This window comes from Magallana gigas, chromosome 8 (assembly GCF_963853765.1).
Source record: "Magallana gigas chromosome 8, xbMagGiga1.1, whole genome shotgun sequence".
NCBI lineage: Eukaryota > Metazoa > Mollusca > Bivalvia > Ostreida > Ostreidae > Magallana > Magallana gigas.
Window position 1 is genome coordinate 3,748,291 of NC_088860.1, and position 27,991 is coordinate 3,776,281.

The 27,991-nt window shown below is 33.2% G+C and overlaps 1 protein-coding gene across 1 annotated transcript; it reads right to left on the reverse strand.

The window, feature by feature from the left end:
* Positions 1-269: 269 nt before the first annotated feature.
* LOC105339654 (von Willebrand factor D and EGF domain-containing protein) lies at positions 270-27,961 on the reverse strand. The gene is made up of 19 exons (XM_066068728.1): positions 27,829-27,961; positions 26,679-26,879; positions 18,270-18,437; positions 17,786-17,800; positions 17,307-17,569; positions 17,017-17,106; positions 16,501-16,905; positions 16,194-16,276; positions 14,451-14,517; positions 14,009-14,209; positions 13,205-13,419; positions 12,756-13,050; positions 4,984-5,157; positions 4,111-4,294; positions 3,453-3,643; positions 2,983-3,240; positions 2,508-2,622; positions 2,236-2,398; positions 270-1,938 (listed from the first exon to the last, which is right to left on the reverse strand). Exons 1-19 carry the CDS (start codon positions 27,887-27,889, stop codon positions 1,875-1,877), a joined length of 3,213 nt encoding a protein of 1,070 aa, XP_065924800.1. The 5' UTR covers positions 27,890-27,961; the 3' UTR covers positions 270-1,874.
* Between the last annotated feature and the right edge of the window lie 30 nt (positions 27,962-27,991).

A 27,991-nucleotide genomic window follows, 5' to 3' on the forward strand; every position in this document is an offset into this window, starting at 1 on the left:
GTCTAATTATAAGAAGCATGATGTATATTTTTACTCCAAATACGCCACATATACCTTTAAAAATATATAGCTTTTAGTAGATGTAAGATTAAGCTAATGAGTCATAAGTTCGAAACCACATGATACTTTTATATATTTGTTCACATACAATTTTAAAATTTTAAAACAATGACTAAACGTGTATTTTGAATATGGTGTACTTTTATCCATAATAAAATCTCAAGGTGTCCCGTGTCATTTAAGGACACTACCAAACAATAAGAAACAACACTTGTGAGTTGGTTTTAATTTTTCTTATATTACAAAATTGATCTTAGCATCAAATGAGAAATGAAAGTCAAGTGAAACAGACGATTAAAACATCATTAGACATGCTTTGTCATTACAGTGAGACATACATACAATGAAGTGTATCATATCCTCAATCGAATTTACTTCTCCGAAACACGAGTTCGTTACAATAAACAAAAATAATATTTGTTTTCTGGGTAATCAAACTAATTATAGGTATGAAAAATTCATACAGAGTTGCAAGTAATGAAAAATAATTAAAATATTTATCATGCTTATGTTTAAAAATGGTTGTATAAATAGGCAAAAATAAGATATATTGTAAATACTGAATTAAAGCACCTTATGTTACATACGTAAGCACGCAGATTATGGAACGACGCACAATAATGAAACACAAAGAAAAATTTAATTCCTTAAAATACATTTGTATGCTGTAAACACCCAATGAAAGTCATACACATGAAATGAATTTAAAAAATAAGGGTAACAATTATTTCCTTAAAAATATCCATTTATTAAACGATATTAATTTATGAACAAAAAACAATCTAATATCGGAATGATTAAGCTTGAAATGAATAATTTGGACACATACCTTCACCAAATCTCGGGATAGTACCCCCTAACTGTAATATTTATCCGATTTTCATTCCAGAAAACAACCAGATTTTGGGCTGAAATTTTCAAGAAGATTTGGTGAACGCGCGCATATACTCATTTCATTGGCCAAATCTGCACGAGCTTACTCTTGACTTGTTTGACAATATCTGTAATAGACCTTTCTCTGGCAAAGGAGCCTGTAAGGTACACATAATCTACCGGGAGGCAGCTAATACTAATATTATATAACATGACAAAGCTTTTATTGCAAGTGCCCCTCAGTAAAATAAAAATTACAAGCCTACAAATAGGCACCACTCAGGGTTCCTAGTACTTATTGCACGTTGGTGTATACAATCGCATTTACACAATTTACACAGACATCACGGTAAAGTCTGAAATGTTTACACAACTTTCATACACATGCAAATAAAAAAAGCTAGAAACGCAATTACTTTTTAACTTTGGAAATAAAATTACTGATTTATATTTTATATGTTATCATATGGTAATTTTTTTTTTCTCCATGTATATTTGAAAAAATATAGTCAATTTTCTGGAAGAAAAGAATGAAATGCTCTATAAATTAACATGTATAATACATCGTTCTTTGAACATTGCGTTATACATATTACAAAAATAACCAATTAAAAAAAAACATTATTCAGTGCATCTTTGCACATAATTCTATTTGTCATAAAATCCGGGAACCACTTTATGTACAGTGTTTAGGCCTTTAACAATTAAAAAAAAATGTGTAGATGCAATGGTCGTTCACAAGCTCAAAGCAATTTCACTTTGTAAATAAAATGACATCAAAGAATAAATGACAGAGATCGCTTGTAATAAAGACGATTTCTTCTCGTTTAAAATGCTTTAGTTTATTTTCGACCAACTTTGTTTGCAGGACAAACGGCATGCAAACAACCTAAACTGGCGGACTGACAGACAGACAGACAGGCAAACAGACAGCCCAACTTTCACGTCTCTTCATGTGTAGCTACCTCGCTGTAGGCGACCCTATCTTCTAATTTTATGGAATGGCTGTAAAATATTAATTTCACAATCATAAAACAATTAAAAGTTTAAACACATCCAATGGATTGTAAATGCAATGAAATTATTAAGAAGTACTGCAGTTTTCTTTATTTTACACTTTTCAAAGCTTCAATCAGACGTTTTAATCATATGCCTATAAAATCATAATTATCGAGGTGGCTGTTCTAAACTTTGTTTGTAAAATTCTATAAAGCGAAACAAGAAGAAAAGGTAGTTTATACTTGTAGAACCCTTATGCACAATCTTACATAAAAAACTATGGTATATTTTCAATAAGAATACCTGGCCGAGTGTTTCTTCTTCCTGTATAGTATTAAAGCTACTATCAAAGCCGCTAGAACTAGAACACACACTAGTACTATAACAACCACGGTTGTCGGAAAACTATCCTCTTCCGGTTCCACTTCCGGTTTGCCATCAGACTCCTCTACCACTAAGCCACAACCTGTGATCACACGATATCATAAACTGTTATCAACTATCTGAAACTTATTTCATTAACATTTAGTTCGATTGATAAGTTTTAATTACTAGTACTAAATGACAAGTCATACCTTCCACTTTGCTCCATTCACTAGTACTTTTTTCAGCATTGCAGTTCATGCATTCATCGGTTTCATGGATGTGGCCATCGCCGTAACATTTCCTACTGATGTAACAATACCCTCTCTACAAACGATAGGAAGTTTTGTCACTGGTGGTATTGAAAGTTAGAAATTAGAAACATCCAGAACTTCATGTACGCTGAACAACTTGATAATAGACAGTTCCCAATTGTTCAAAAAATTGATGTTAGTTAACATTCCTAAGCATTGTCTGATTTATTGAAAACTATCCTCAATAATGAAAGAAATATTCAAAGTATTTCCATAATATTAAAAATTTAAGAAAAGTTTTTCGTTTGTCAATCGACATTGGGAAACCAAAAATTAAACCTATATATAATTACTTTGAAGACAAATCCTGAGCCACAGGCAATTGTTCCTGCGTTTAAGAATAAATTATACTTTTGGGATAAACTGAGCGTACCCTGAGAGTGAACTGGATATCCCCGGAAACATTGACCGTGTCCTGACAGACACCGTCCAACACATAGATGGTGTGATGTGTGCTGAAGTTACGGCCGTTGTTGGCCACGGAGAGGGTGATTCCCTGAACGAACCCCCGGGGGACAGAGCGTCTTCTCCTGGCCGGTCCCAGGGGACAGAACACCTCGGCTATACTGTCGTGTTCAGCTTGAACCATGTGCTCCATGACGTCACCAACTACTGTCTTGTTTTCTGTAACCTATATTAAATCAACTTTGTCAACCACCAAAACAATTCATTTTAACATTTGAAATAAATCACATTGAAATGTTTTTCAACACGATATTAACCTTTACATGGAAAAGATACATCTAATTTGTTTGTGTTTTGTTCAACTTTCCTTTTATTACTAGGGAATTCTTCAAAATGGAATTTTTGTTTAGACTCAAAACGGTACTCAGTATGCTTTACCTGAAAAACTGTCAGAGAACACTGGAGAGTATCCATGTTTAGAAACCCGTAGCCTTCCACCAGGGCCCTTTGGCAGGTTCTTTTATCACAGAGCCCACCCTCCTCAATGTTCACCCCATACACTACTGGGGGTTTGTTCAGGTCCATGGAACAATCCTTGGCCCCAAAACCTTCATCGCATTCACATGTTCCTGAAACAAAAGCAATATGAAATCTGTCTTGTTCAAATACGAATATTATTTTGGGAGACTTATTACCGATTTGTGATTTCGCTAACAAAGCTGTTAAATGCCTCATTTTTTAAAAGAAGATTTGTATTTTGTTTGTTGCTGAAGAGAGAAAATGCTTAATTTTTTAATTGATATTACAGGACTTTTAAGATATGAGAATTTTAGGAATCCTATTTGCTTTGAAGTTATGGATTGGTTGAAGTGTTGTTATTGGTTTTGGTTACCAGATAGAGGCTTCAAAAGACCATAAGTTCTAAAGAAAAAACACTATAAAAATAAAATTTGTTATATATAATCAACTTAAAAGTGTACAACTGTTTTTTTTTATCTTACGACGAATTTTATTATCTAATTATCAAAACATGGAAAAGGGACTGGTTTTTGAAAGAGATTTAAGGGTATTTTTATCATTATAGTTTTCAACTTACCGTTAAGACAAACGCCGTTGCCACTGCATTCATTTACACAGGCAATCTTTTTCACTTGTTCGGCTATAGATGGCTTTCCTTCCTCTGTAACTTCCTTCAGTGTGGTATTCTGTGACAGTTCCTTCATGCAAGTTGTTCTCAAAGCCTCTCGACTACCTGCAGCCCAAACTGTAGTATTGGTCAACTAGTCAAAACAGAACAAAATAAAGGAAAATAAAACGCATAGACAACAGCGGAGGAGACATTCTATAACATTTATGTAAGTAGCGAACGAGCGATCTTTAAAACATGTATAACATATGATACAATGTATATGCTTTAAATTAAATGCAAGGGGAAAGAAGATTCTTCTCCAAACCTTTAACATTTTCATAAATTAGCTTAATTTTTATGAAAACTTTACAATTTTCATTAATATTATCCACAATCATCATCAGATTGTTGATATCTATTCAATATCCAACCCAGAGATTCTTCGAGGAATGAATTCCTCTAGGAATTGCAATAATTACAAATATTTCAAAAAAGGAATTCAACCATTCTTCTGTATTAAGTACACACACTAGCTTCATGATGTGCTTTTGGTTGATTTTGGGAGTAATACAACTTACCTCCTTATCCTATGCACTGGTTTTTAGGAGTAATATAACTTACTTTTTTATTCCACGCATAGGTTTCCAGGAGCAATATTATCTACCTTCGTAGCTTAAGAACATGCTTCTAGGAGTAATATAACTTACCTTCTTATTCTAGGTTGCCAGGAGCGAAATAACCTACCTTCTTATCCTACGCACAGGCCTCGGGACCATTAACATGTAGAAGTCCTAGCGTTGGTGTCTCCCATGCCTGGTTTCTTTGAAAAATTGGACTCACCTCTATATCCAGGATGCAGGATTCTATGAGGAAATCTGCAGAAACACTAGGAACCTCATTGCAAGCATTGTAAGTCTGAGACTTTTTGATGAAGTGATTACAAAATTCTGTCGCTTTTTCCTTTGTCCAAATAATTTCTGTTTCTCGCTTATTCCTTGAAAGGTATTCTGGAACCTAGTATGAAGAGCAATACCGTATGTAATATTAATGTAACGATATAACTTGTATTGATTTATTGAGTGCATCTAAGTAGCATTTGGAAACACTAAAACTATTGTAACTTTAAGAAAAATCTTAATATATACACCATTTTATACCATGAACATTAAAAACAAGTAAGAAAAATTTAAAAATCCAATATAAAAAGGAGACAAAAAAGTTCACAAGACAACGAGATTATCTTCTAAATTTGTGGTCCGAACAGTAATTTAATCAGTTCATAAGCCTATCTTTTCTTGAGCAATATATTACAAGTAGGTATCTCGCAATGTTTCCCTTTAGCAAAATAAAGAACCGTATTTAAAGGGGCATGGTCACGATTTTGGTAAAAAATTATTTTTCCGATTTTAATATTTACAATGCTTAAGAAAGGCATTTTTAATAGGTAACCGAAATTTGAGTGTCATTTGTTGAGTTATAAGCGAGTTACAGAGCTTGAAATTCTTCGCTATGTAAACAAAGCGTTTGTTTACTATGTAAACAAAGCGTTTGTTTACTATGTAAACAAAGCGTTTGTTTACATTTTGAACGTTGAAGTAAAAATTTTCGTTTTAGACCTTAAACGAATGTTTTAAACGTTAAGAACTGTTTATCCTTGCTTAAGATAAATACAAAGATAGACAAATAAGCTGGGAAAAGATTTTTTACTTGTATATTGAAACTATGTAATCAAAAACAGAGCACGAGCCTTGTTTACATGACAAAGAATTGTGAGCCCTGTATCTTGCTTATAACTCTACGAATGACTCTCAAATTTTATTTGATCATTAGAAATGCATTTCTAAAGCATTGTAAATAATAAAAACATAAAAATGGAATTTTTCCTAAATCGTGACCATGCCCCTTTAAGGGGGATGTGCGGTCCTCTTGTACATTGAGGATGAAAATATAAATACTTCTTGAACTGGCTTGATTCTGCCCAAAGTGGTCAAAACCTTGTCGTAAAATAAAACAAAGTACTGAAGTACTGAAAGCCGGACTCTTTTGGTGTGTCTTTAAGCATATTGTGTAGTAAAGACTGAAAATATCTCTCTCTCATGCTTTTTATGTCGGTGTTACGTCGAAAAGTGACCTCTGTAAAATATTGACCTAGGGTCACTATTCTACGTAGAAAAATGACCCACTCAGTTGTAGAATACTTGGATTACATCGTAGAGATTATGGCCTTAGGGTCATTTTTCTCCGTGTGGGTTGTAGAAAAATGACCCCGTAGAATATTGACTAAATTTTATTACATATTCTATGTTTACTTGTATCAGGTCCATTCTTTTTCCTTAGGGTAGTTACAGGGATGGTGGTGATGGGGGTGGGGGTTGGGGTTATTAAATTGCCTGCTTGGTACTTAGAATTTTTATCGTATAACCTTGTACGAATAACCAGCCTGAGTTAGCTTTTCCAATAACTTGTCATCATTATTTCAGTCAGTTTTTTAATTTTTCAAATAAAAAAAAATAAGATATATATTTCTTTTATTAAAGTACATTGTTCAACCATGACTGAATAGGAACGATATCAATCTAAATAAACAAAAATACTCGTTCAAATTGTATTGTAACAGGAATTGATACCAGTAAATTTTAATGGGGAATACAAAATTATTCATCACGGTCTTTATCACAATGAGAAATTAATTATCAGCCATTGGTCTGAAATAAGCATATCTCATCACATGCGTGAATTAAGAAAATTTTATCCGGGATTTGGGGGGAGTGGATATTTATTGGAAGGGGGGTGGAGGCCTATTATAGATAAGTTTGATAAGTGACCATAATAAGTTTGAATTCCTCATCCCTTAGATCCGCGATCGATTGCATGCGTTATCTCATTTGAATATTTTTAACAATCAGTTCTTTATTTTTACAACAGACTTAAAAAGAATGCATTTTTAAAAAACACAATGCTTGATTTTAAATCCAAAAACTTCGAATTTAGAATTAAACACAAGATACAGAATATTTTACAAATAATTTTGCATAAATTTAAAATCGGTATCTGTTGTAATATTTCGGTATATAACAGTGAAAACAAATTGCAAAGAAACAATGACACCAAAACGGGCTTTGGCGTTGACTTTGACTCTGCAAATAGGAGAGGAAGGGGAACATCAGAACAGGTTTACATCTTAAGAAACATACTAAAACAGTCCATAGAATGGCAAGCACAATAACCTTTATAGATTTCAAGAAAGTCTTTGACAGCATAATAAGGGGTAAATTATGGAATATACTCAAACATTATGGAGTTCCTGATATATATATATATATATATATATATATATATATATATATATATATATATATATATATATATATATATATATATATATATATCAGGCTTGGGGTAATGCTAAATGTAATGGTAATGCATTGCAATGCAATATATGTTTTCAAAGTAGTGCTAGTAATGTGTAATGCGACAAATTTAGCATTACAAGTAATGGTAATGTAATTCATTTCTTTCCAAAATCTAGTGTAATGCTGGCAATACTTGGCATTACTTTGAATTACTATGCTTATTTATGCATGTTCACTTTAAAAAATGTGATGAATAAATAAATAGCTGAAATTGAATTTGATTAAATTTTTTTTAAAGAAGAAAGAAATAATACTTCAGGTAAAAATGTTTTAGTTGTAATATTGAAAAAGACTTTTTAAAACTCACTTTTAAATTGTTAATATTAGTAGATATAACTACACAATTTCATAACATTTTAAGAGTGTTGTTATTAAGAGTTTTGAATCATTTAAACAATTTACTCCAATTAGTTTGTTCAGCAAAATGTTCAGCAAAGAATGTCAACAACACACTGTTTGCCCCCAGGATAATCTAAGTATCATAACACTCTATTGTTATAAGAAGTGCTAAACACCCCAATCCCCTTCCCTTTGCTATGTCCCAAAAGAATAGAGGAACAGGCGTGCACCTTAAAAAGCAAAATGAATGCTCTGTCCATCCATGATGAAAATCAAAATATATATTTTAACCCATTTAAAAATAATTTTACTCTCTCTCTCTCTCTCTCTTATATTAAGTACATTAGTACATTAGTTTGGACTGATAGAAAATACAAGATTCATCTATTTTTTCTTTTATTCCGCTTAATATATCCTAAGATAAAGATTGCCAAACAATTTTTCAGTCTAAGCTTCCACTGCTCCTGTAAGACATTTATTTAGTATAGCTGGGAAGATTTTCAATCTAACAGGATGCAACCCTTTGAAACTTAGTTCATAAAGTGCAAAAGCAATCTTTTCTCTTAAAGTGTCCTTAGTATAAAGAAATCCAATTAAGATATATTAAGAAATATAAATGGGAAAAACCCTCGGTTTATAAATTAATACAGTTAAGTGTCCAAGATTTGTGTAATCGGGGGAAATATCTCTATTTAGCTTTTAATAACCACAACATTATTCCGGAAATTGTTTTCTGTTATACATGTAAATCTGTGTCTCTATTTCATATCTGACATTGTATCATGCCAAATGTGTATAAGTATCTTTTTACTTATGTAATATGGTGTTCAAAATGCCACAAGATGATTATATATGACCAAATAAAGAATGACTCTTGTATAGTCAATGAATTTGAACTTGATGCTGAACATGAACCTGCAGATGTGTTAAAGAGTGTTTTATATTTGAAACATTTGCAAAAACTCTTTATTAGCTTTAGGTTTTGAAAACAAAGTAATGGTAATGGTAATGCATTACTTTACTCATGAAATGGAAATGTAATGCATTACTTCAAGAAAATCAAGTAATGGTAATGGTAATTTAATGCCCAAATTCATGAAGTAATGGTAATGTAATGCATTACTTTACAATGTAATTTGCCCCATGCCTGATATATCTATATATATATATATATATATATATATATATATATATATATATATATATATATATAAAGCACTAAAAATAACCAACGACACGAACAATAAAGTAAAATATTGTCAAATTTTCGGGACAACCCGTCCCTTCTTCAGGACAACAAAATAAAAACTACATAAGAAAGAAGAAAAACATCTTTTCAAGATTGTTTCAAACTTTCACTACGAATTATCTTACTAGTACAACTTAATTAACAGCAACTCCCAATTAGCAAGTTAATTCTGGAAGCGCATACTTAGTTCTATCTAATTTTTTATCTTTCAGCACTTCTTCACAGACCGTCCGCTGCGTCGGACGGGATTTTTCTTTCTCGGGCTCGAATTCTTAAATATAAAGATGTAGCTGCCACGTTTTGATCCGGTGTTTAAACATTATCTAGTTTTTATATATTATTTAGTTTAGTTTAGTGCTAGTTTTGTAGATGTTTTTCTTCTTTCTTATGTAGTTTTTATTTTGTTGTCCTGAAGAAGGGACGGGTTGTATCTTTTGATCCGACACTTTAGATAACGAGTGTTGTTGGTTTGCTAGTGCTTCTTATATATATATATATTTATATATATATATATATATATATATATATATATATATATATATATATATATATATATATAAATGTTAACATTCAGAAAAATGTATGATGGAAAACTGAAAACTGAAAAACAACTGACTCGTTCAAAGTTCAGACCGGAATGAGGCAGAGACTTTTCATGTCTGAGTTCCTATTCATCTTTGTGGTTGATTGGATAATGAGAAGCACCAACGATAGAAAACGAGGTATACGCTGGAAATTCAAGTCCACACTAGAAGATCTTGATTATGCCGACGACCTTGCGCTGATATCCATCAAAAATAGCGACATACAAGAGAAAACCTCCAGACTGAAAGATGTCGCAAGATATAGAGGACTAAATATTAAAAAGAAAGATGCCATCAGCCTAAACAGCAAAAAAGTTAAGGAGGTGCAAACATTCCTTTAGCTCATAGCCATAATATAATAACATAATAGAGAAGACCGGAGGGACAGAAGCAGATATAAAGAAAAACATATGGCTAGCCAGGAGTGCCTTTCCATCCCTGAGCAATTTATGGAAATCAGCCCAATATAGCACCGAGACCAAGCTGAGAATATTCAACATCTCTGTCTTAATGTATAACATTGAACTCTGGAGAACCACCGAAAAAGATGACAAGAAGCTTGATAGATTCCACCGAAAATGTCGTTGGAGAATTTTGGAAATACACTGGCCAGACAAGATATCAAACAATCAACTATATACATATGAACAAACAACAACTCATATATCAGAACTGCGCTGACCTGGACTCCTGAAGGAAAAAGAAGGGGAGGAAGGCCAAGGAACACCTGAAGGCGTACAGTGGAGAAAAAGAGAGAAGAACTTTGGAGGAACAGTTGGAGAGAGGCTTGTTGTCAGGGACTGACGTAAGTGGCTTCTTTTGTTGCACGTCTCTAAGCCTCCTCCGGGGCACGGAGGGGAAAAGTAAGCAAGTATAATAATGAGGCCTATTTAGCAAAGCGAGCATAATGCTAACAGGGAGCGCATGCGAGCACATCATAATGCTTATACCCGGGGGGGGGGGGGGGGGCAGAGCCCTAAAAAGGCTTAGCGAAGGGGCTCAACAAGGCAAACTGGAAGCGCATACTTAGTTCTATCTAATTTTTTATTTGCTATCGCTACTCCCCCCCCCCCCCCAACGACACTCGCCAAACATGAATGCTAAACGAATCGCTTTGAATTTCTTTAATTTCTACGTAGTTTATAAGTGAGGTAAAAATCTGTGGGGGCCAGTTTTTAACGTGAGGGGGGTCGTAGATCTACAGGTCTGGATGAATTTCTACTGTAGAAAAAGGACCCTACTTGTCATAGAATACTGACCCTGGGTCAGTTTTCTCCGTAGAAATTTGAACCCCCGGGTCAATATTCTACGGGGGTCACTTTTCGTCGGTACAGGCAAAGCGTCAGAGAGCGACCAAATTTTGTAAGCGACTATAAACAAAAATATGTCTGTCTAGTAGAAAAAAGTTCAACAGTTGCTGCCTTGAATTTTGCAACAGGCGTTATATGTTCAATCCCCATTTCTTCAACACGCAGCAAAGTAGTTCATTGAAATTCATGCGCATTGTATGTGTCCAAAATGCATAGTCTTCTTTTTCAAACACGTTATTATTGAGACAATTAAAAAAGACAATTCTCTCAAAATTAAAAAAACAAAACAAAATGCCAACAAGTTTGACAAAACGTGGCTCTTTGTGTAACTATTCGGTATAGCGGAAGCCTTTACTTTGACGCTGTTTGGTTTTTTGTTTACCTTTGAAGTTGTGCTATTTATAGTAACATTGGAGATTTGCCTGCCTACAGCAAGGACTCTGCTTTCTGCAGAACCCGGTTAAAACGTAATAAATAATAGGTTCTACTTCTTGTTTTGTATGCAAATTACGCATACAAGAGCAGAACAATACCTTTTTTAATCACTTAGAACTGCGCAGCTACAGACTTAAATTCATAATTTATGAATCTGATAAAAAATATGAAAGGGGGGCAGTAGTGTCCAATCTACACCCATTTTGTTGAGAAAAAGGTATAAACCTGCTTATTTAAGTTGAAACTTTGTCTCAAAAGAGAGTACACTATCCTTAAAGTATGTCTTAAAAACCATCAATTCGCACGAAATATTTTTGTCTGTGTCAATGGGAGTGCATTGAAGTTATATTTTCATTGAAAATTAATGTATGTCAATTTTTTATTAAAGTTATTAGATCACTACCTTTTTTCTAAGAAGAATTACAATTAATTTTTTATTTATAGAAATAAAAAAAAAACCTTTGGAGGAGGTATAGACATGCCTGTCACATTCAACACAGATTGATTATTTTCTGAAAATGTCAATATGCCTCCATAAACACGGGAATTCTAAGTAAAGACTGGATTTTTCTTGTTCTAAAACTAAATTCCAAGCCGACTGACAAAAATAGGGTACCCTGTTTTGAGGCAAGAAGTTACTCCAACACTGTGCAAGATTAAACCTTTTTCTCAACAAATTGTTGTAGAAAGGACACCAATCAACCGCTTTTATTCTTTCAGATTTTTAACCCTTCAAAATAGGTCTGTAGCTGCACAGTTCTACAGCTGTTCTAAGTAATTAAAAAGGCATTGCTCTGTTCTTGTCTGCGTAATTTACATACAAAACAACAGGTAGGACATCATATTTATTACTTTTTCATCTTCTGACAAAATTTTTGGCCGGTTTTAGACAGAAACAAGCTAGTTCAAGAAATGTTCACAGTTTATTCCCAAATACTGAAAGCGTATTATATTTGGCGTGTACGATATTTGGCAGAAATTGGTTTTTGAACAAGTTGGCGTGGATTTGAATTAGCGTATTCCTGAATGTGACTATTCTTATACATATATGCATGGCATTTAGAGATGTAATTGATTTAGCGGAAGCCGCATTCCGCCGAAATCGCTAAATAGAATACACAACCAAATGTAGTACGTTTACAGTATACAAAATGGCTGCACAGCCTCCTTAAATGGTAATTGGAAATACCGTTCCCTTGATGATTTATTGTGTATCATTATAACAATTCTTGTTTACTGAAAGGTTTAAGAACTTTTTACTTGATAGATAACATTAACATACCTCGTCAATGTCTGTAAGTTTAATGTCTTGTCTCTGGAACATTTTGTAGGAGAATGGTTTAACAGTAGATCGTTTCGATCGGATTCGACAGTTGTTCTTGTTGAGTGTTGGGTTGTCCTCCTTGGCACATTTTACAATGATGTCCTCGCTACACTGACCAACTTCCTCCGGTGTGTCGCCTTGGACTTCAAATTCTTTGTGAGGACAAGTACAGTACATCACAGCGTTCTGCCAGCGAGGCAAAGCATTTAACTGGCCCTCGTTCATGTTTCCAAGAAACTCGTCCTCCTTCAGACTATAGTTAGAGAACCAAATGCATATAATGATAAATGCATAATTGACTCAAAATAATTTTAAAATTGGTTATTTTAGTAGCCAGATATTTATGAAACGACAAAAAAGAAAAAGCAGTTTTTAATTTTCAAAAATTGATATTCAGATGGACATACCTCCAATATCGATTAAATTCTTCGTTACCATTTAGTAAATTACCGTCCCTGTCCATGAAATCATCCCATATATTTCCGTTCAGAGTTCCACACAGTCCGCCCGTCCGGTCGTGGTCGGATTTGGACGGATACACGTGTACGTTGATTGTCCGTACGTTATCTGTACGATAGTCCTGTAACAGCGCGTGAACGTATGTACCGCTCGGGAAGTATATCTAGGAACAAAAAGACAAATGTTAGTTTTTGAGTTCATTATTTATTCAAAGAATTAACTTTCCCTTTCAAGCATGGCTTATTTTGGATTTGTTAAATCAGTTTCCCCTTCTCTGTTTTGCACTAAAAAGTTTCAAACAATGTGAAATAAATCTATTTTAATCAAATTTGTCGTAAGGTAGCATGGTCATGATTTGTGTAGAAAAAATCCAAAATAAAGCTTCCATTTTTAAAGCTAAATAATGCTTCATCTTTGTTATTTCTTATGTTAAATGAATCGTTGAATACATTTCTCGATTCTGTGATGTGTAAACAAAGTTTGTGTCATATATTTTTTAGAAAAATCATTGAAATCATTTTTATGTTGTTGTCATTTTGCAAGCTAATAATGGACACTGTTTCCATGATTATCAATTGCCAAATTTCATCAAAATGTGGATTTATTTTATTTAACAAGTATGAGGTTAATAACAAAGAATGGGGAACTTTGTACTGACGACTGATTTTCAAATTTTGATAAAGGAATCAATTGAATGAAAACGCAAGGTAAAACCGTAGCGAGATTCTTTTTAAGAAATTCTATGGACAAACTTTGTATTCCATTTCTGTTTCTTTACGAGCGTCCAAAAGGTTCTCTTTACAGGACAGGTATTTAATCCGTATGGGTTTATTCGGACATCGATCAATGACGAACACGTCCGCCCCCGCCCGTACGGCTAAAGCGCAGACACAGTATGGGGCCCATCTAGGGTTTCCCGGATGTCTGTTGCACGCTGTTGTCTCAATCTGAACCTAAGATAACAAATATATTTACCTGAATTTAAACACCCTAGACCTTGTCCAAGAGAATGAATAAACCGAAAAGATAGAAAGTGTGTTTAAAACAAATTACAGAGCAAAAAATACTAGAAACCGAGGAATATTTAAAGTGTTTTCAGAAATTACCAGTTATCAAGGCGGGTTTTTCTAAATATAGAAAGGGTCTTTAAAAACTATTGTTTGAGTTTAAAGGCTTCAATACGATTTTATCTACCTCCATTGGAAAATCCTTCCTCTTTCCCCAGTACAGAACGAATCTCCCCTCGTTTTGATTTTCGTACCTTTTAAAATAAGAAAAATACATGTAACTTTTATAAACAGTGATGTAAAGTCTATCATAACAAAACCAGTTTGCTCAATGTATGGACAAAATCGACAATGTGCTTGATATGAGCCACCACTATTCTTTTGTCGGGTAACTCGAATTGACTGCCTGTTCTTTTAGACAAAAATAAGATATAAGCACTTTATATCGACTTTGACTTCATCAAATTATTTCACTTGAGCAATACTATATTTATTTTCAAAGGACTACATATGGTTTCAGCCTAAAATGCCCCCTTAAATGAACATTGTCATTTTACTGCAATTCTTTGTTTTTTTTGTACAAATATACATTTGAAGTTTTTTCATAATTTTCATTTTGATTTTAGTGCCCACAATTTAAAAATATGACATCATAAAGTTTACTTTTTCCCGCCATTTTCTCATTTTTAGCATATAACAGCTTGTTTTAAAGCAGTTTTTCTTTAAGGAAACATTGAGCGACTAGTTGAACAAACAAAATATTTTCAACAAAGATGTATCTCTCCAATACTTATAAGTGACAAAGAGTTCGTTCTTGTTCAAAGAGTCGGTCTTTATTTCCCATTCGTAAAAAAGATATGAAAAATGTCAGTTTTTGACTGATTTTGATTGAATTATAAAAATAGCGTCACTTCTGACGTCATATACTGCCAGTGAGTGCATATAAATCAAATAAATAGGTGAAAAAAACATATTTTATGTTAACTCTTTTATAAAATAGCACAACAAATTAATGTTCCTGAATCATTTTGAAAATAGCGAATTATGGGGGCCAAATTTAACTAATATCATATATAGTTCTTTATGATATTTTTTTGTTGATTTCATTTTCAAACACAAATGGCGGGCGTTAATCATAAGGCACACTGTTCATAATTAACTATTTATTTGCTTAAGGAAGGAGTCTTTTCGTTATCAGACATCCTTTTAATATTAAGAAATTCAGAAACATTTTACACAGTCAAACATATCATATAACCAAATGATTCCATTAAATTAATCAAATTTGACCTGACGGTTTTCCCATCAAGGTCAGGTCAAGGTCACTTCCATCCTTTAACCTCAACTTAAAGGATAGTTATCTGCATTTAGATACGAAATTTCTATTCTTCAATGAAATGATAGAATATCAGAATATCCATCAGCTTATACTACTAAGTTGGTAATAATATTTTAAATAAAAATGATATTGCTTTGTCCGCAATTCCTCTAATTTTCTTAAATTTTGAAGATATTTTGATTATTTTTTTATGCTTCCAATCTTTCAATATTTCTGATTTTCACATATTATGAAGACTTTACATAAAGATATAAATTGATAGAAAAGCTAATATATTGATCATTTAATAAGATGAAAAAACCGATTTTAGTGATTTTTTAACACAAATCTATTTATAGAATGCGCGCTTATAAAAGCTAATAAAAATGTAACATGATATTTCAAAAACATATTCTGAAATCCAAGTACCTTATTGAAACATACTATTATATATAAAGAATAATTACCAAGCATTTACAATCAAGTTCTCTTTGAAGTTCTACATTATCAAACCAATCACATTTTCGATAAGCATTTTACGTACAGTAGTGCCCTTTTTGTTTAAAATGTAAAGATCGATTGCCCTTAGAATTCCAAAGCTAATGAACTCACCCCCTTCCATCAAACGTGTACATATGGGGGTCGTTTACAGCGGCACATTTCTTGCCCTGCCAGATGTCGGAGCTATCGGCAATCTTGAATGAATTTGCAATTCATTATTAATTATTAATTGGATTAATTCATTTATTTACAGCAAAATAGAATTATACTTTTTCAATAGTTTTTAAAAAAAAAATGAATATTCATAGTTATATAGCTGTTATATAAATTTTAACAACTTGCTAGATTTGGGCAAAATAAACATTTGACGGATATTAAACATTTTGGATATCTGTTGCTGAAATTTTAAATGGCATACATGGACATAAACATCCTGGAGTTCGATTCTACTCCACTCAGGTTTTTCTTTATTCTGTACAGTTATCATTCCGATCCGGAAAGCGCCATCTGGTGAATCCGGAAGTACTAAATTGTATTCCGGTGTGTCAATAAATGAAATGGGAAGAGCAACTGTTTCCTGCCATTCCGTGTTGAGAATTCTAAACCCACAGTTCTTTCCTTGACCAATCAAATCCATTGCTTTGACGGCTTTTACATCAGAAGTACATTTTGTTTCGTTTCTTGGCACGTTCATCTCGATGTCCAATCCACAGTTTTCTACACTGCCGTCTGGCATAAAGGGACAACCAATCGGTACCGTTAACTTTACGTCAATCTGACCACGTGGTTCATCTCTTTTGATGTTAACCTTTGTTGATTTGACCTGTGATTAAAAATAAAAATGCTTCATCTATACAATCAGTAAGAAATTATCAAAATCTGATTTTGATTTATTACGTTCAATATCAATTAAGAAAAGAAATTTGGATCGTACCTCAATGCCAGCAAAGAAGTTTTCACTGAGCGTGGAGAGAGGTCCGGGGGCACCTTCAGGTTCCAGTTTTAATCGCACCGCGCACTTGATCTAAAATCAATTGAATTCAAGTATATTGAGAGCATTGATGATTTTTTAATTCAATAGTTGCAGGGACAATCTAAAACAATAAAATCGTTGATCCTATAATTATAGGTATTTTGTAGGAAAGTGAAACACAGGGTCAATATTTTAAATGAAGTAATGTATTCATAAATTGTTTTTATTGCTGCATAACAAAAATATGTTACATTTATTCCAAGTTTAAGATATCCTTTCGTGGGGTCTCCATCGCTTCGGCCTAGATTTGTTTTGGTTATGGAATCCTTTTTAACAGGCTCTGTCACCACCACAGGTTTATCTTCAATATACCACACCACCTGATAGTAGAAATCGGTGTCCTCAGGGGGAAAGGAGCAGATGAATTGTAGTTCTTGAAAGGCTATCCTATCCTCTTTCCTGACCAAATTATGACGTACTACTGGTTGTGGTATCACCTCAGTCGGTGGAGCATCTAAATACGGCATAGAAGTAGAATTGATGACCATTATTGAACAGATATATGCATTTTAAAGCTAATGTTCTCTTAAGACTTACGTGCATTTTACAATCAATACTTTATCTGCCTTTCCTTGCAGAAATGACCAATATTCCATGCTTTTATGTTATATATGTGAGCGAATTCTTAATTTTTATCTGCTTTTGTTAAATAAAGTTTCATATCACTTACCTTCAGTAGCATATTCTAAAATGTAAGGATACGTTTATTACATTAAAAATAAATCAGTTGAATTCTAATACATTGGTGTACTTTATGTAAAACAGTCATTTTTAATACATAACCAACATTTCTTCATGTCTATATATTAAAAATTTATAAAATTCCAACGATTTTAAACATTGAATATTTTTTTAAAACTGTTCATAAATTCAGACTGCAACTTGCGAAACTAAATAAAATTATAATGTGCTGACTCTCAATCATCTACATCCTAGACATTGGAATTATTTGCTAATAAATATATGGATTTCCAAATAACCTTAACGTATAAAACAATCCATATAGTTATTTATTTTGGTAAATTACTCAATTAGAAATGCTAAGTACTCATATATGCTATACTCTTGTCGCTAAAATTATGCCGATATGATAACCAGAGCTCTGTCAAAACTCATTTACATAAAAATACGGTTTAAGTTCTACTTTAACTTACGGAAACAGTACGCCTTGTAGCAGTTTGTTGGGGGAGTCAGGAAATAAACGTTGTAACCGACACATTTCTTGATCTTGATCGGCAGTGTTTCTTCGCACGTGCCCCTCAACCCAACTACACACGCCACTTTATCAACTGGTTCCTCATCAACGGTTTCTGGAGGAGGCTCTGCAAAGAAATCCTAAAGTGTTTGATAATTCAATTTTATTTTTAATGTATTTCCTCTACTTTTTGTCAGGTTTTCCGCGTTTTGCCGAATAAACTTTAAAATTAAGTATTCTGTGTTTAGTTTATTCTAACCTTTTTTCACAAATAATAGCCTTTTGGTTTTTCAGAAAAAATTTTTAGCGTCTAATTCTACTACTATTTTCTGAAATTTTAAATCATTTAGGACCCCTTCTTGAACCCTTGGAGTAATGATTTGAACAAATTAAATTTTTTATAATTTTTATAATTTTTAATATTTTTTATAATATATATATAATATATATAATATATAAATCAGATAATTAATGTTAACTTTGGGTTATTACGGGATATCTGGTTCTACAGAGCAACATGTTTATACTTCCTCATCGTATCTTCACTCTTTCTTAATTATCTCGCCTTTGAAAAGAAACTGGTCCCTCCTTTGAAAAAAGGAAGCGGCCAATAGGCCTTAACGGTCACTTCAGTACCATAGCCCATACACAAAATTGTCGAGGAGTCTCACTGATGCATTTAATTGAATTTCATTATGGAGTAGAAGATTATAATATTGTAATGACATCCACCTCCCTACCTGAAATCTTTCGAAAAGGACTCTTTACCTTTAAGTCTCGCACAAGACTTAAAAGGGCATAGTCACGATTTTGGTCCTAAATTATTTTTCCGATTGGAATACTTACAATGCTTCAGTGAGGCATTCTTAATAAGCAAACAAAATTTGAATGCCATTTGTTGGGTCATAAGCAAGTTACAGAGCTTACAATTCTTTGACATGTAAACAAAGCTTTTGTTTACATTTTGAATGTTGGAGTGAAAATTTCAAATTTAGACCTAGAATGAATGTGTTAAACTTTAGGAACTGTTTATCTATGCTTAAAACGAATAAGAAGATAGAAAAATCAGTCTGAAAGAGGGTTTTAATTGGTAAATTGAACCTCTGTAAACAAAAACTGTGCCTCGTTTACATGACACAGATTTGTGAGCTAGCTCTTTAACTTGCTTAAAACTTAAAGACTGACTCTCAGATTTCATTTGATCATTAGAAATGCATTTTTAAAGCATTGTAAATAATAGAAATAGAAAAATAGAATTTGACGAAAATCGTGACCATGCCCCTTTAAGGCTCATAACAGAGTGTATGACGAACTACAGAAAAGGTGCACAGATTCCATTCCAATTGTTTACCTCAGGTATGAAAGTCTTCCAAATAGGTTTTATGATTATATGTTTTCATAGATAAACTGTAACAAGGTGGCTAGTATACTACTTATTACTTTACTATGAACAAGGATCTGATTTATTTAAAAAATTTAAAAACTGTTTTTGTTTCAATTGATAAAATACTTGGATAACTATTTAGTCCTACAACTTCTTAATTACATTATTTTAATTATACATTATGATTAATTACTAAATATGAAGCCAAGCCAAGGAAGATAACTCCATTATGAAGAAGCAAGGGTAGATAACTCCATTAGCTGTTATAAGCCCCTTCCCTGTACTCTTATCAAATGCTATTACAATATCTTATTGATAACTTTGATATCGATGTTCATTGAAATTCCTGAGCAGAATAAAATAATGAGACAAATACACTACCCCCCTCCCCACCCCCCCCCCACCCCAGCTATAAACCTTGCCTTACATGCAGGTGATATGAAATATTATTAAAGATGACCGGATAATTTTTTTTCTAAAATGTTGTTAAATTTTTATTCTGTGTTCTGTGTTCGTAGAGAAGAAGATTTTTAAACATTATATGCATTAACACTATAAGGCCATATTGTCCCCCGCCTCCCCTACGACCTGAACCCCTGACCCAGGTGCCATGAATTTCATAATATAGGTAGAGGAGTTTGTGCACATCATAACCATGCATTTAGTTTTTTTGTGGGAGTAAAGAAGATTTTTTAAGATTTAATACATTTTCACTATATGGCTAAAGTGGCCCTGCCCTAGGGCCTAAAGCCCTGTCCCAGAGGTCATGAATTTCACAGTATAGGTAGAAGAGTCCGTTGACATCATAACCATGCACTTAAATTTATTCAAATGTATATGGGGGAAGAGAAGAAAATTTTTTAAGATTGAATACATTTTCACTACATGGCCAAAGTGGTCCCGCCCTCGGGCCTAAAGCCCTGTCCCAGGGGTCATGAATTTCACGGTTTAGGTAGAGGAGTCCGTTGAAATCATAACAATGCACTTAAATTTATTCAAATGTATATGGGAGAAAGGAAGAAGATTTTCTTAGATTAATACATTTTCACTATATTGCAAAAGTGGCCCAGCCCTGGAGCCTAAATCCCTGACCCAGGGGCAATGAATTTCACAAGTTAGGTAGAGGACTTTGTGGACATTATAACCATGCTCTCAGTTTTATTCAAATATATATGGGAGAAGGGGAGAAGATTTTCTAAGATTTAATACATTTTCACTATATAACCAAAGTGGCCCACCCTAGAGCCTGAAACCCGGACCCAGGGGCCATGAATTTCACAATTTAGGTAGAGGGCTTTACGGGGATCATAACTATATATTCAGTTTTTACCTCACATGTGTGGAAGTAGAGAGGAAGATTTTTGAAAATTTGGCTTATTTGCATATTTGGCCCCACCCCTGGCACCCCAGGGCCTTGTAGTTTTAAAGAAGAAGTTAAAGATGTAAAATTGTTAACGCACGACGCACAATTCACGACGACGGACGAAGACCAATTGCATTAGATCACCTGAGTAACTCAGGTGACCTGAAAAGCTTAAAAGTCCTTTCCATAAGGATGCTTTATGTCAATTTTTTAAAAGTTAGTTCAGAGGAAGGATATTTCTTTAAAAAACCCACTTCTTTCGTCTTTTTTGGAGAACTGGCCCTTTCTTTGAATACTTTAGATTCCTTATAAAACGCTACTACACAATTTCTACTTCGAACTGTTTTTCATCAAATCGCAAGAATATCAAATCGCGAACGTCGTATTTTTATTATTATTTATTAAAGAAGATGGGGGATTAAGATGGCGCAACTGACCATTTGGTTTTGTCGTAAAATAAAATTTCAAATTTAACATTTTTTTAAATTAAGTATACATAGTATTTGATATGTTTTATTACAAGTTTACAAAAGGGTAATTTCTAACTACCCAGTATATTCAATTTGAAATATTTCCTTAAACGATGAGAACAAATAATAAATCAATAAGTTTTGGTGGTATCGAACCCACAACCTAAAAACCCAAGTCTATAAAGTTACATTATGTCTGGTGCTCTAACCACTGAGCCATTTCATTCACAAAAAAGTGCGTTGTTTAAATGCTATATGAGACATTGGCCACGAATTTACGGACTTTTATATTTTTTTTAAATCGTTCAGTTGTTGGGCTACAAAAAGACATTTTTCAAGTATAGTGGGTCATCTCCACATATGAAAGTCTTCCAAATAGGTTTTATGATTATATGTTTTCATAGATAAACTATAACAAGGTGGCTAGTATACTACTTATTACTTTACTATGAACAGGGATCTGATTTATTTAAAAAATTTAAAAACTGTTTTTGTTTCAATTGATAAAATACTTGGATAACTATTTAGTCCTACAACTTCTTAATTACATTATTTTAATTATACATTATGATTAATTACTAAATATGAAGCCAAGCCAAGGAAGATAACTCCATTATGAAGAAGCAAGGGTAGATAACTCCATTAGCTGTTATAAGCCCCTTCCCTGTACTCTTATCAAATGCTATTACAATATCTTATTGATAACTTTGATATCGATGTTCATTGAAATTCCTGAGCAGAATAAAATAATGAGACAAATACACTACCCCCCTCCCCACCCCCCCCCCCACCCCAGCTATAAACCTTGCCTTACATGCAGGTGATATGAAATATTATTAAAGATGACCGGATAATTTTTTTTCTAAAATGTTGTTAAATTTTTATTCTGTGTTCTGTGTTCGTAGAGAAGAAGATTTTTAAACATTATATGCATTAACACTATAAGGCCATATTGTCCCCCGCCTCCCCTACGACCTGAACCCCTGACCCAGGTGCCATGAATTTCATAATATAGGTAGAGGAGTTTGTGCACATCATAACCATGCATTTAGTTTTTTTGTGGGAGTAAAGAAGATTTTTTAAGATTTAATACATTTTCACTATATGGCTAAAGTGGCCCTGCCCTAGGGCCTAAAGCCCTGTCCCAGAGGTCATGAATTTCACAGTATAGGTAGAAGAGTCCGTTGACATCATAACCATGCACTTAAATTTATTCAAATGTATATGGGGGAAGAGAAGAAAATTTTTTAAGATTGAATACATTTTCACTACATGGCCAAAGTGGTCCCGCCCTCGGGCCTAAAGCCCTGTCCCAGGGGTCATGAATTTCACGGTTTAGGTAGAGGAGTCCGTTGAAATCATAACAATGCACTTAAATTTATTCAAATGTATATGGGAGAAAGGAAGAAGATTTTCTTAGATTAATACATTTTCACTATATTGCAAAAGTGGCCCAGCCCTGGAGCCTAAATCCCTGACCCAGGGGCAATGAATTTCACAAGTTAGGTAGAGGACTTTGTGGACATTATAACCATGCTCTCAGTTTTATTCAAATATATATGGGAGAAGGGGAGAAGATTTTCTAAGATTTAATACATTTTCACTATATAACCAAAGTGGCCCACCCTAGAGCCTGAAACCCGGACCCAGGGGCCATGAATTTCACAATTTAGGTAGAGGGCTTTACGGGGATCATAACTATATATTCAGTTTTTACCTCACATGTGTGGAAGTAGAGAGGAAGATTTTTGAAAATTTGGCTTATTTGCATATTTGGCCCCACCCCTGGCACCCCAGGGCCTTGTAGTTTTAAAGAAGATGTTAAAGATGTAAAATTGTTAACGCACGACGCACAATTCACGACGACGGACGAAGACCAATTGCATTAGATCACCTGAGTAACTCAGGTGACCTGAAAAGCTTAAAAGTCCTTTCCATAAGGATGCTTTATGTCAATTTTTTAAAAGTTAGTTCAGAGGAAGGATATTTCTTTAAAAAACCCACTTCTTTCGTCTTTTTTGGAGAACTGGCCCTTTCTTTGAATACTTTAGATTCCTTATAAAACGCTACTACACAATTTCTACTTCGAACTGTTTTTCATCAAATCGCAAGAATATCAAATCGCGAACGTCGTATTTTTATTATTATTTATTAAAGAAGATGGGGGATTAAGATGGCGCAACTGACCATTTGGTTTTGTCGTAAAATAAAATTTCAAATTTAACATTTTTTTAAATTAAGTATACATAGTATTTGATATGTTTTATTACAAGTTTACAAAAGGGTAATTTCTAACTACCCAGTATATTCAATTTGAAATATTTCCTTAAACGATGAGAACAAATAATAAATCAATAAGTTTTGGTGGTATCGAACCCACAACCTAAAAACCCAAGTCTATAAAGTTACATTATGTCTGGTGCTCTAACCACTGAGCCATTTCATTCACAAAAAAGTGCGTTGTTTAAATGCTATATGAGACATTGGCCACGAATTTACGGACTTTTATATTTTTTTTAAATCGTTCAGTTGTTGGGCTACAAAAAGACATTTTTCAAGTATAGTGGGTCATCTCCACATATGAAAGTCTTCCAAATAGGTTTTATGATTATATGTTTTCATAGATAAACTATAACAAGGTGGCTAGTATACTACTTATTACTTTACTATGAACAGGGATCTGATTTATTTAAAAAATTTAAAAACTGTTTTTGTTTCAATTGATAAAATACTTGGATAACTATTTAGTCCTACAACTTCTTAATTACATTATTTTAATTATACATTATGATTAATTACTAAATATGAAGCCAAGCCAAGGAAGATAACTCCATTATGAAGAAGCAAGGGTAGATAACTCCATTAGCTGTTATAAGCCCCTTCCCTGTACTCTTATCAAATGCTATCACAATATCTTATTGATAACTTTGATATCGATGTTCATTGAAATTCCTGAGCAGAATAAAATAATGAGACAAATACACTACCCCCCCCACCCCTGCTAGCTATAAACCTTGCCTTACATGCAGGTGATATGAAATATTATTAAAGATGACCGGATAATTTTTTTTCTAAAATGTTGTTAAATTTTTATTCTGTGTTCTGTGTTCGTAGAGAAGAAGATTTTTTAAACATTATATGCATTAACACTATAAGGCCATATTGTCCCCCGCCTCCCCTACGACCTGAACCCCTGACCCAGGTGCCATGAATTTCATAATATAGGTAGAGGAGTTTGTGCACATCATAACCATGCATTTAGTTTTTTTGTGGGAGTAAAGAAGATTTTTTAAGATTTAATACATTTTCACTATATGGCTAAAGTGGCCCTGCCCTAGGGCCTAAAGCCCTGTCCCAGAGGTCATGAATTTCACAGTATAGGTAGAAGAGTCCGTTGACATCATAACCATGCACTTAAATTTATTCAAATGTATATGGGGGAAGAGAAGAAGATTTTCTAAGATTGAATACATTTTCACTACATGGCCAAAGTGGCCCCGCCCTCGGGCCTAAAGCCCTGTCCCAGGGGTCCACATTTTCGTGATTGAAATCGGTTTAAATTCCATTAAACTGCATATAAACTATGATAAAAATATGATGCTCAGACCCACTCTACAACAGAAAAGGCATTGAAGTTATAAAAATGACACTATTTGAAGGTTTTGACACGCATACGCCAGTTTAAATCAACATGTTTCAAATAATTTAAATATATATTTAAGGGTTACAAACCGATGTTACGTTAAATATACACTGTTTTTAATAAAAAAAAAATTAAAATTAACAGATTCAATGATATTCTAATTTTGCAATATCTAATCATTCCTGATATGGTCATTTTACACGCTTTATTTAACCATCTTCTTTATAGTTTAAAATTAAAAAAAAAATTAAAAAATGTTATTCTCGCAATTTAACGTAGATATCAATTCCTCGCTTTTAATTAGGAGTTTACAGTAAACTTGAAAACGCTTTCCCCAAAGGATGCTTTGCCCCAAGATTAATCGAAATTGGCCCAGTGGTCTTTGAGAAGAAGATGAAAAGTTTACGACGCTGACAACGACGAATTATTTTTTGAGTATTATGACATGATAATTTTGGTCGATGCGTGATCAAATCCAATAAAGTCCGAAGGGCCTCATTATATTCAAAGAATGAATCATTATAACTTATATTTGAAGAATTTTAAGCCATCATACGATTATATACTTAAATATAAATAAGCAAACCTCGCTGGCGCCTCAATTTGGCATCATTTGAAGTTATGGGTTATATAGTACAAAATCGATGCATAGTGTTATCACAAGTAAAAACAGTGGAAAATGTAAACATTAACGGACTAACTTACATATATTTTTCTTATATTTTTAAAGTTATTTGTGGCTATTTTTAAATGCATGTTAACCTTATTAAGTAAGTAAATAAATCATTTATTATAGCGACAAGTGTTTCAATTGAACATATACTCATTGAAATATAACATATATTGTCACACCCGGCCCATCGGACTTAAATGTCACTGTTTTATATTTTAATACAAATGCAAAAGTCAGCCTGAAAGTTTGGTTTGCCTTATCCTGAGCGCTTTAACTATGACTTGAGCACATTGTCGGGGAAAGTTATGGTGTGATGTTTCAAATAAATTGTTGTCATTAAAAATGGAGCCTAAAGTGTTTCCTAAAAGAGAGTTGCGTAAGTCGTTATATAATGAGCATTTTAAAAGTAAGTGTTCTTCAGTTTCAATTTCGTTTAAGTCACAGAAGATTCAAATTCTATCATTGAGAGGTTCACCGTGAAACCGCCCACTTTCCACACGAAGGGGAAGTATCCCACAATTAAATAACATATATTACATTTTTTACAAATTTTCAGCATCAAAGTATTTGATAAAATTAAGTTTTAGAATAGCCAATTTTTAATAACAACTTTGGCTATTCTTCAACTTTGTTTTTATCAAATTCATATGCCGAAATAACAATGCAAAATGTTAGGAAATGTTGCAAAAAGTTTCCAAGCAGTGTTTTATGTATTCTAGAGATCTGCTGCATCTTATACATTACTAAAATTATAAAAATGGATCATTGCACAATATACCAATTGTTTATTATATTACAAGTTTAACATTTATAAATTTTTTGGTGAACGACATACCCTTCATCCAGATAGGATAGCGGGTCCCACATAACTCGTGGGGTTGGGGTTCGGTCTGTAACAAGTCTTGTCCGTCTGCTCTGACCCAGCGTCCATTCCCTAACCGGAAACGATCACACAACATCGCAGAGGAGTCCTTAGCAATGTTCTCTTTAAATCGTTGATCCATTTTATCCAAAACGTATGCTGTTGTGCAGGGATCTTCCAGTTGTATTGAAAATGATTAAATACAAGTTTTAACCGAAGTGATACAATGACATTGATTTAATATCATTGATTTAATTTTAAAAATGATTACATACCATCGAATATGATAATGACTTTTTGATTAATAGTTTTCAATAAAATATTAAATACCTAACCTTGGAAGATTTGGTTCTGCAATCCATTATTTTTCTTGCTTAACAAGGCTTTTTCGGATATATACTCCATACCATTTTTATATTTATTTAAATATTCTTTTTCAGAAACACCAATACTTTTTAAAAAGCATAACATTACTATCAGGTGATTATAATTTAGACGCAAATTGAAACAGATATAACACACCGTTACTGCACGCCCATTTACAGCGAGCAGAGATGTGTTAAATGGAGCGGAACCTACAGCATGTTCTTGTCTTTGCAAGATAATGTAATTCATGTAAACATCATGAGAATTAATACTAGATCTAAGGGGTTTTTGGGTTTCATACCGACAAATATTTCATTATAACTTTATATTTTTTTGTATTTTTGGGTGTTAATTTATTGATTTGATTGAAATTGATTTTACGATACCATATATAAAAATGGATTTTTATTCGTTGTTCTGATCATAAGTTACTGTTATCCACTCTTGACTTTGACTTTCATCGTATTAGCTACTTTCTTTTTTACAAATCGTTATTTTAAAGGTACTTCAATAAACGAATTGAAGTCAAGGACATGTTAATGTTAGAGCATCGTCCTGCTTTAATAATTGATCTCGATGAGTCATACTAACATGCAGCAATTGCATAAAAATTGAAGACACCATAAAAACTTAAAGTGCATGCGTCTGGTTTTACGTCGTTTTAGGAGTAATCTGCATATGATTCAAACATTATGCATAACTTAAACATGTAAACAGGTAAAATTGCGTTGATCTAAATTGATAACAGAAATCCTACCTTGTGCATTTTGTGCAACTACACACGTAGAAAGGAAAAACAAACACCAAATACGCTCCATGTTTCTTTCACTGCAACTTGTTAGACATCATTACCGCGTTTGTACCAAGCTTGTCGTGCGCATGTGCAGCGTGAAAACAACTAATTATATAATACTGTTCTA